The sequence below is a fragment of the Lactuca serriola genome, chromosome 5, assembly GCF_051521515.1.
Source record: "Lactuca serriola cultivar US96UC23 chromosome 5, Lser_US96UC23_V15, whole genome shotgun sequence".
Classification (NCBI taxonomy): domain Eukaryota; kingdom Viridiplantae; phylum Streptophyta; class Magnoliopsida; order Asterales; family Asteraceae; genus Lactuca; species Lactuca serriola.
The window spans coordinates 188,992,829-189,003,079 of record NC_136412.1 but is presented as its reverse complement, the minus strand read 5'-3'; the positions used below and the strand labels follow the sequence as shown (position 1 = coordinate 189,003,079).

Below are 10,251 nucleotides of genomic sequence, written 5' to 3'. Positions count from 1 at the left end.
ATATGATGTTGATTTGGAAAAGAAAACATATACTTGTAGGATATGGAAACTGAATAGGTATGGTTGTGTACATTCATTGGCAGCCATTTCTTATGTAATTGGAAATGTAGAGGCATTTGTTGATCCTTTATACCGTGTTTGCATATATATATATATATATATATATATATATATATATATATGAACACCTACAAGTACTCAATAGGAAGCATGAATGGGAGTGCAATGTGGCCCCCAACAAACTACATAACACCATTGGCACCATTGAAAACAGTTGGTACTACGACAACATTAGTATATATTAACTGACATCATATGAAAACATTGGTTAATAGCAAGTTGATTTCATTTCCTTCATCAAAGTGACCATACATTACAAATGAGGTTATCGTGTTACCCCCCCCCCCCCCCCCCCCCCCTAAAAAAATAGATGGTTATGAAAACCCTAACATCGTCAAAAGTCACCACTGATCCAAATAACCAACAAACATCACCTAAAACACATAATCACCAACAACAAAACATACCCTAATACATACATATTATACTAGCAGATGGAGAAGTTAGACAAAAACAAACAACAACCTTCGACAACCCAAAAAACCCAAAAACAAAATGCTAAAATCGCCATCGTGCTACCTACCGACATAACTACACCCACCAAAATCCCCACCCAGAGCATTCAACACAACAACAAACCCCGATCATCGACACCACTAGAACTTCAACAACAGCTATCACAGTCACAATCTTTTTCAAGTAACTTATTTCCTCCCTAAACTCGCCTAGCTGTTGTCGTAGGTCATCTCTCATTTCCTCAATTTTCACTTGCGTTTGCATGACGTGAAGCTCGTAGTCAGTTGGCATGTCTAGGTCCGATACTCTGAAACCACCATAAGAGAAGCTTTGTTCTGATGCCATCTTCTTGATTTATAGCAGCCAAAAGGGGAAAAAATCGAAATTTGTTGTATTAACCAAATAATACGATTAGGTTAACAAAGAGGGTGGGGAACACTCATTTAGGGTACCCTTCAATTTATAATGGGGGACCATAGGGGTGACTTGGCAAAATTGGGGACCAAGATTGAAACAGTACTAGTCGACTCACATTCCACTGTAGAGACCACGACACCATAATATCATTTAAACATTTTACAATCGGTAAAATGACATTATTAAACGGTCATGTGAGAGTTAATTCCCTTAATGTGCAAATAAAAAGTTTAATGGTCTTTTAAAACAAACTCTACAAGTTTGATGAACTAATATGGTATTTGCCTCTACTAACACAAATTTGACGAGCTAATATGATATTTGGGCCACTGAAATTAACTTAATACGATCTGATTGTTCAATTTGCTATTACAAATTTGATGAGCTAATATGATATTTGGGCCACTAAAATTAACATAATACGATCTGATTGTTCAATTTGCTATGGAAAAGAGGTAGGAGGGATAATCACAAGGGATAAAGTCAAAAACCTCTTGGAAATGTCGTTTCTAAACCGTGTCTGACAAAATCAACCCTGTTGTAGTCGTAAATTAGAACCTTCCATTCTCGTCAAACCAAAACCAGATCTGTTTCTCCTCTAGACTTTCCTCCCTTAACGCACCTTTAGATTTCCTATCCCAATCTCCCCCAGTTTTGCAGAAAGATCGATGGGTTTATCATTAAGCAGCAACAGAAGAAGAAACAACCATTATCACCATCAACACCCACCTTCTGCCGACCCTTATTCTGCACCACAATATATTTACTCTGCTCCACAACCGCCACTACCACCGCCACCGCCGCCACCACCGGCACTCCCACTGCCTACGCCCCCAGTGTTCCACCCCTACGATGCCAGTAATTACCCTAATAACGCCTTGAATGTTAGGCCCAATTTTTGGTCTTATAGTCAACAGCAAGCAAATTACAATTATGGGTGGGCGCCACAAATGCGTCTACCTTCGATGATGCCGGCTCCACCACCTCAGCCTCCGCCAGCGTATGTCGAGCATCAGCAGGCAAAGAAAGTTAAGAGTCATGTTAACGTGCATAAGGATACATTGAAGGTTGAAATCGATGAGGAGAATCCTGATTGTCATTTAGTTTCCTTCGTGTTTGATGCGATGTTTGATGGAAGGTTAGTAATCTGTGTAAATTTGTTACTACTTTACTGTGTATTCTACATATAGCTTATGTATGCGAATGATCATATGCATTATCTTTTACATTTGATGAACAATTGTGTTAGAAACTTTGATACAACCAATAACAGGATCGTATCACTTTTAGGCCTAATTTGGGTAGAATTGTGCAATTGAGGAATGTATTGGGCATGCTTATTATCATACTATAATAGAGTGGAATGAGTGATTATCGCTAGCTGAATTGGCCTATATATTGAACATAGACTGTTCACTTGTTCATAAGTTGGTTTATTGCTAGTTTGTTCCATTTACTGTTTTTATTGAGTCCCTAATAGCACCTCACTAGAATACAGATAACTAAACCCATAACACATGTCCAATAATCTTGAACATAATCATGTTATCTACTTGTGTTTGTGTGAAAATAATCAAGATATTCATACCCAATGTATAGTAAATACAGTAAATAATCTGTAATGGTGAATATTCCACTCTCTAGATATTTATATTAGAAATTAAATTATTCAACTGTTTAGATATATTCATGTTATCTACCTTACACTACACTGAACTAAACTAGGGATCTGTTTCTTCTTTTCTTAGATAAATGATGTTTAAGAAAAAGTTAAGTTGTGCCCAACACACTAATGGAAATGAAAGGAGAAATTAAATGAGGGCAAATTTGTAAAATTTTAGGACTCTCTCAAGTCTCAAGGGGACAAAAAGTGTAGGTATCTTGAGATAGAGTTTCAACACAATTCTATGCTAGCAAAATTTTATCATGATAGGTTGTTTTTACTTTTTCGTGCCTTAAATTATAAGAGTAATTTGGGTAATGCTGACTTTTCAAAACATTAATTGAATGATAATCAAAACAATAACTTATTTATCTATCTAAGTAAAATCTAGTTTAAAGATGTTATAGAACCTTGCAAATCCTGCTAGGTTTTCAGAATTAGGATTAGTTCAGAAACTAATATTAAGATATCATTTAACCCTAATTATATATATATATATATATATATATATATATATATATATATATATATATATATATATCTAACAAATAACACTAGGCATAATCCACTATGAAACAATATGATTTGCTTAGATTGAGCCTTTTCAACTATTTACTGAATGAGTCATCATTGTTTTGTTTTGTAATTCTTTTCAAATGGATAAAGATATATTCATACATTAGTATCTTGACGTTAATCTACATTAAGTGAACTCTTGAAATTATTGACTCAGATTTTAGGGTCTTTCTGATTGAAGCTGCACATGGTTATAGAAATGTATTTTTTTTTCTTTGTGATCTTTGAGAGTTAATCTGTTAGTTTTGCTATTATATATTGCCAAATTCAACAAATATCTTCATACTTTCATGGATTTTTGGCTTCAACAAGATTAATGTCAAATGTACAAAAACACACATTTTTTTTGTCTCGCTCAAAAAGGTGGGATAGGGACTCACACTTGATCTCTCATCATGCAAAAGACGTAATTGCCCTCATCCTCATCATGGAAAAAGTACACCGTGTGTATTGATTTTTATTTTGCATCCCATTTACAAAACACACCACATTTACCCTTCTCAAGAGAAGGAATAAGTATGCATTCTGATTTCATAAATTTCTATGCAAAAATCTAATATTTCATGAAAAAGTAGACGACGAGGGTAAAAATGACTAAAATACCCTCATGTAAAATCTAAGTGACACGGGTTAACAGCCCTCAGTTAGCAAAATCCATTTTAGGGACCATAAACTTGCATTCTTTTCTTGGATAATCTGTGTAATTAACTCTTTTATGAACTTATAAATAAACTAATTATGTTTTTCCTTTTTTGTCCTTGATGTCTAACAGCATGACAATCTATTACTTTGCAAAAGAACAGTCCGAATGCAAGTTTTCCCCATTATACCCCGAAGCATTTCTTCCTGTAAAAGTCCCATTCTCAAAGGGCCCTGGACAAAAATTCAGGCAACCACCAGGGACTGGAATTGACTTGGGATTCTTTGAGTTGGATTCCCTTTCAAAACCATCATCCGGGGAATCCATATTTCCACTTGTAATATGTGCAGAGACGATTTTACCCTTGTTATCTCCCAATCAACATCTTTATGATCCCTTACCAACTACTACTACCCCTACCCCTACCCCTCACATGCAAATCACACAAGCTGTTTTGGAAAAGAATAATGGGGATGGTTTTAAAGTTAAAGTGATAAGACAGATTTTGTGGATTGATGGAATTCGTTATGAGTTGCGTGAAATCTACGGAATTGGAATTGGACATTCCGATGAGAGTTTTGATAATACGGGGTCTGGAGATGAATGTGTTATATGTATGACAGAACCTAAGGATACTGCTGTTCTTCCATGTCGGCATATGGTAAGTTCTTGTTGGATTAATTCCCAAAATAATAGGACTTTTTTGTTAAAAAAAAGAAATTAGGACTTTATCAAAAAATTTCCCAATATAATGAGACTTTTCTGCATAAAACCCTACAATCAATTTGGATATGATTAAATTTTACATACTTTCTATATTGCTTTGATGATGAGAGTAGATAGATAAAGCATATGACTCTTAATGACTAATAAAGGATATGCATACACAATGTATATTTATTCTTTCTAAATACAAGAAATAACAAAATAATTTGATTTGTTTGTAGTATAGCATCCTACTTCCATTTATTTCTATTAAAACATTCCACTTTCAGTTTATTCTAATTAACGCATCCCACTTAAAAAATCAACCAATTATGACATTAAACGCAGAATCTTTTTTTTAATTAAAACATTATAGTTTAAAAAGTCAACCTTATATAAAGAATAATGTTATAATATGAAAAAATGAAGGTTGTATGCTATAATAAAGAAATCACGGAAAGTATGTTGCTATTTTCTGCATAGACCTTATAAATCATGCTTCTGTTACATATAATCAAATATGCATCCTTGTTATCAAATCATGTTATTATAGTCTATAAATACGTTGGGATAGGAACTTGCTCTTGATCTCTCAGTGCAAAAGACGTGAATGCCCTCCTCACTTTCATCATTGAAAATCCCCCTAGAAAGTTTGGAGAAATCGAAGGAAAAATTAAGGGCAAATTTGTCAACCGTTAGGACTTAATGAGGAATACCTCATCGTTTCCTGACTTTCTCTATTAAGTCATTCTTTCTGCACTAAATAAAAAAGAAACACTCATATATAGGTTACCAGACTAAGTCCATTAAGTAAAAAATAAGAATCGAGGGGTCACTTGTTGAAGAATCTATGCTATGTTTTCTTAACCTTTTATTTATTTATTTATTTATGTATTTTGATTTTATCGTTTTGTACGATTTCAGTGTCTATGTAGCGAGTGTGCTAAGGCTTTGCGAGTTCAATCAAACAAGTGTCCAATTTGTCGTCAACCTATCGAAGAACTAATGGAGATCAAAATTAGTACAGTTGATCGTTGATATATCTTTTTTTTTTTTCTTAATGAATCAAGAATCACATGTTACAAAGTATATTCTTTTCCTCTTGTCCAATCTTGTGATGTAGTTAATGTTATAATATTTGTGTAAAAGCTGTTATTTTTCTCCTTGGTTAATAATTCATGTATAGATATCAAACCATGGTTTCTTCCTTTTCTTCTTGGGCTTGCTTTTCTTTTTCTTTTTCTTTTTCTATTTTCTTTGATAATGTAACACAATTGATTTAACGTTGGTATCTTTTTTTTTAAAAAAACAAACAAGGGTTCGAATGTCAGCCAACTTTTTTGTATGAGTTTTACTTTCAATAACCATTTTTATGAGTCTTAAAATCAAGTAAATGAATCCAATCTTCGGAGAACTGCTTATGACATGCATTTGATTTTGATTATTGATTGGATTGTGATTATTGATATCAATGAAACACATTGCGATTTGGGTCCCACCCTAAAAAAGTTTGACAAGGACTCATCAGAATTTGTTTTTTTGGGAAAGGACGTGAATAACCCTTTTTATAACAATGAACCTTAAAGTGAGCTTAATCAACAAAAACGTTGCAAGATTCAATAAGACAAATTACGTTTTCTGTCTTATACAAAAATGTGACATATGAAGCGTAGATTGATATATTATTTGTATAAAAGACATAAATGACATCCTCTCTTTCATAAAATATAGTCTTGAAAAACTTACCAAGTGTCTTAAGGAAGTAAAGTAGTTCACATGACTAAGTTTCTTTTCTTTTTCTTTTTCTTTTTTTTTTTTTTTTTTTTTTTTGATAGTGAAAGACTAGTTGTCGCGTTTATGTCAGATCTTAGGAGTTACCAGTTTAACACCACTATACTTTTCATCTTTAAGATTGGAATTTAACCTTTGCTTTATCCTCTCTTTACTCTGTTTGTCTTCTTTACTTTGTAGCCTTTTAGTAATCTGTCTATCCTTGTCTGGAGATATTTCAAGTTCATGGGAGAAAGCATGAGTAGTTGAACTTTTATACTTTACACCCCTTAATACTACCTAATATCACTTTTACCCCCCCTTAGATTTACATTTCAAAAGATGAGGCAATGAATGAGAATATTTAGGGAATCGGGAAACCCATGGGGCTGACCTAGTAGTCAATCTGTGGGCCCTTGTGTCCAATGTGTCATACTTTTCATGTTCGACTCCGTGATAGGTGCTAAAAGTTTTTTTAAAGCCATATGTTCTGATTAAAAGACTTAAATCGTCCCATACTTGTTGTATTTGGCATATTTTCAGTAAGACTTTATTATATGGGTCATGATAAATAGGGTCAAACATTATTCAATGATAAGAGAGGGGATTTAAGTCTTTTGAACAAATTGCAATGTTTGTTACATGGACACGAGTCTCTTATATGCATCCCAATACACGTCAAACACAATACAACAAGTGTTATCGTCAGTCGTACAAAACAAAATAGGGTGTAAAAGAAACAAAAAATAAAGAATATCACATGGGGCTATGTCTCCGATGTGTAGGGTATAGAATGTTGGATTCATGAATATTGTAGCGATAAGAATGGGGGGTTATTTTATAATTTAAAATTTGAAAGACAGAAATGAAGGAGAGAATATTTGGCATGGAAGTTAGCACTGGGAGAGGGCATCTGCAGAGCTTTTTACAGAGGCGAGGACAATACAAGATACAAAATTGGTGCAGTAATAATATTGACTTTCTGAGCTTGTTGTTAATCTTGTTCTGCATATAATTGTAGATTGGGGACCATATCACTTGTCTCATTCTTGCCTGCTACATTTTTAGCTTAAAACCACTTCATAACTTCTTCAATAACACATGCTTTTCAAAACTATATATATATATATATATATATATATATATATATATATATATATATATATATATATATATATATATATATATATATGATTAGGTTATTGTGTTTTAACTATCTATTATATGCATATAAGATTGATTATGGACCAATCATTTTAGTTATTTTAAGAAAAATAATTAATCCATATTACATGTTGAAGATATAATGAATCTTCAGCATGTAATGTTGAAGATATAATGAATTTTCAACATGTAATATGCATTAATTATTTTCTTAAAATAACTAAAATGATTGGTCTACAATCAATCTTATATGCATACAATAAATACTTAAAACACAATAACTTAACCCTATATATATATATATATATATATATATATATATATATATATATATATATATATATATATATATATATATATATATTGTAGGATTTACCCATTCCATTAGAGGTTGCTGTGAGTGATTTGAACAACCGAAAATGTTTTCCTGATTTCTTAATTCCACTAAAAGAGCTTTGTGTTTGCCACATTTCTTAATCCACTAAAAGAGCTTATTATAATAGAGAATCAATGGTCAACAGTACAAATTTGAAAAAGAAGTATATATATATAAAATAAGCTAAAACATGATTTGAGGGAGAGTAAATATATTATGTGCAACTAGTGGAATAACATCAACCTCGATAAAAATCACATGCATAAGACGATGAGTCAAAGGTTACGGTTTTAAATTACAAAATAATAAAGAAATAATTGCTGAAATGTTGTTTCTATGGACAAAATAAACCCTTATTTATAGGCCAATGGGGTCGATCCTCCTCATTTATTGCTTTCTCCCATAAAGGGATTGGACCTACAAGTTGCTTTTCCAACGTTTTTTTAATTCTTGTTTAATTTATATAATTATTATATTTTAACTATTAATCTATTTTATTAACAAAGTCTTTTTGGAAATTTAACACCTCCCATATTTCGGGTTGGTAGTAGAAACTTCATGAACTAGAATGATACACGAAATGATGCTAATTTTCATCACAAAGTGATTCACTTCACATTTAGTGCCTCATCGAGAGCAAACAAATGAACCATTACAGGAGCAGAAAGCCTTTTTAGTCTCTCGCGATCACCTTAAAGCCATTGTAGGATCAACACTTCTAGAAAATTACGATGGCCTACAAATCATAAGTGTTATACACGAGCACCCTTGATCTCTTTGCTTGGGCATGTTGATGTTGTCTCATTGGTGAGCGTGCCTATTTACATTAATATTCTCCTCCATCTTCACAAGTGTGCTACTTGTGGATTTACCACTCCATCGTTAGGTTCCATGCATGTTATGAGACTTTTGGTTATCCATATTCCACCTGCATTCTCAGTTCTTGTATACACCATGATCCATAGCAAAAGAAATTAGTGCATCAATATGCAAGAAGCTGCCAAAAAATAGTCCAAATAGTAACGAAACTGATTTTTTATTGAATATTTTCGATCACATTTACAGATTACAATGAAAAGGATTACATACAAAATCAGTACAACATGAAGGCTAAGAATTAGAGTAATAGGAGCCGACAAATCAGGAACTAAATATGGAAATATACAAAGGTAAATAAGGATAATATATTGAATTCCTATACTCCCCCTCAAGCTGGAGTATGTAGATTTTGCATGCCCAACTTGCCAACTAAGGACTCTATTGTAGACATAAAGCCTTAGTGAAGAGGTATGCTACTTGCATCTTTGTGTAAATGGGAAGAGGAACTACTTGTGAATTAACTCGTTCACGCATAATGTAACAATCCATTTCAACATGTTTAGTTCTTTCATGAAAGATTGGAATAGTGGCAATGTTGCAAGCAACTTGATTATCACAATATATAGGTGTGGGCCTAATTTGTTTGACATCAAGTTTGTTTAGAAGCCACCGCATCCAGATTATTTTGTTGACTGTAGTAGTCATTGCTCGGTATTCTGCTTCAGCAGAAGATCGAGAAACAACCATATGTTTCTTTGATTTCCACGAGACTAGAGCTCCTCCCAAAAGTAGAACATATCCTGTTCGAGACCTTTGAGTATATGGGCATCCAAGCCAATCCGCATCGCAATATGAAATGAGATTAGTTCCTCCTTGCTTGGGAAACACGACACCTTGTCCGGGAGCAGCTTTTAGATATCTCAAGACCCTCATTGCTGCGTCTAAGTCATCTTGTCATGCATCCGATACAAATTGACTTAGAACGTTCACGACATATGTGAGATCAAATCTAGTAGCTTGTAGATACAACAATTTACCAACCAACCGACAATATTTACTTGCATCGACGTGTGATTCTTTATTTTCTTTTTCAAGTCTCAAGTTTTGTTACATCAGGAAGGAACATGGTTTACATCCCAACATTTCGGCCTCTTCAAGAATGTCCAAAATATATTTTCTCTGACTCAAAACTAAACCATCCTTTGTGCGAGCCACCTCTATACCAAGAAAATATTTCAAAGGTCCAAGATCCTTTATGCTGAATTGCCTGTCAAGGAAAACTTTGGCTTCTTCAATTCTATGTAGGTCATTTCCCACGATGATAATGTCATTAACAAATATAAGGATATCAATGAAGACTTTACTTTGTTTGTATATAAAGAGAGAATGATATGCATGAGATTGTTCAAACTTGATTGGATTTAGTACCGATGTAAGTTTTTGGTACTGGTTTCTTGAAGCTTGTTTTAAACCGTAAAGTGACTTCTTTAACTTGCATGCTTTTGGTCGCTCCCCCTTTCTTGTAACCCTCCGGTATCTTCATGT

At 33.4% G+C, this 10,251-nt stretch overlaps 2 protein-coding genes across 2 annotated transcripts; one reads left to right on the top strand and one right to left on the bottom strand.

Annotated features, from left to right (window-relative positions):
* The first annotated feature begins 1,465 nt into the window (after positions 1-1,465).
* On the top strand, positions 1,466-5,789 carry LOC145053380 (putative E3 ubiquitin-protein ligase LUL4). Its single transcript, XM_079001419.1, has 3 exons — positions 1,466-2,131; positions 4,005-4,533; positions 5,502-5,789. The coding sequence occupies exons 1-3, from the start codon at positions 1,662-1,664 to the stop codon at positions 5,613-5,615; spliced, it is 1,113 nt and encodes a 370-aa protein (XP_078857545.1). The 5' UTR covers positions 1,466-1,661; the 3' UTR covers positions 5,616-5,789.
* A 3,355-nt stretch (positions 5,790-9,144) lies between these two features.
* LOC145050032 (secreted RxLR effector protein 161-like) lies at positions 9,145-9,639 on the bottom strand. The gene has a single exon (XM_078998350.1). It carries the CDS (start codon positions 9,637-9,639, stop codon positions 9,145-9,147), a length of 495 nt encoding a protein of 164 aa, XP_078854476.1.
* Between the last annotated feature and the right edge of the window lie 612 nt (positions 9,640-10,251).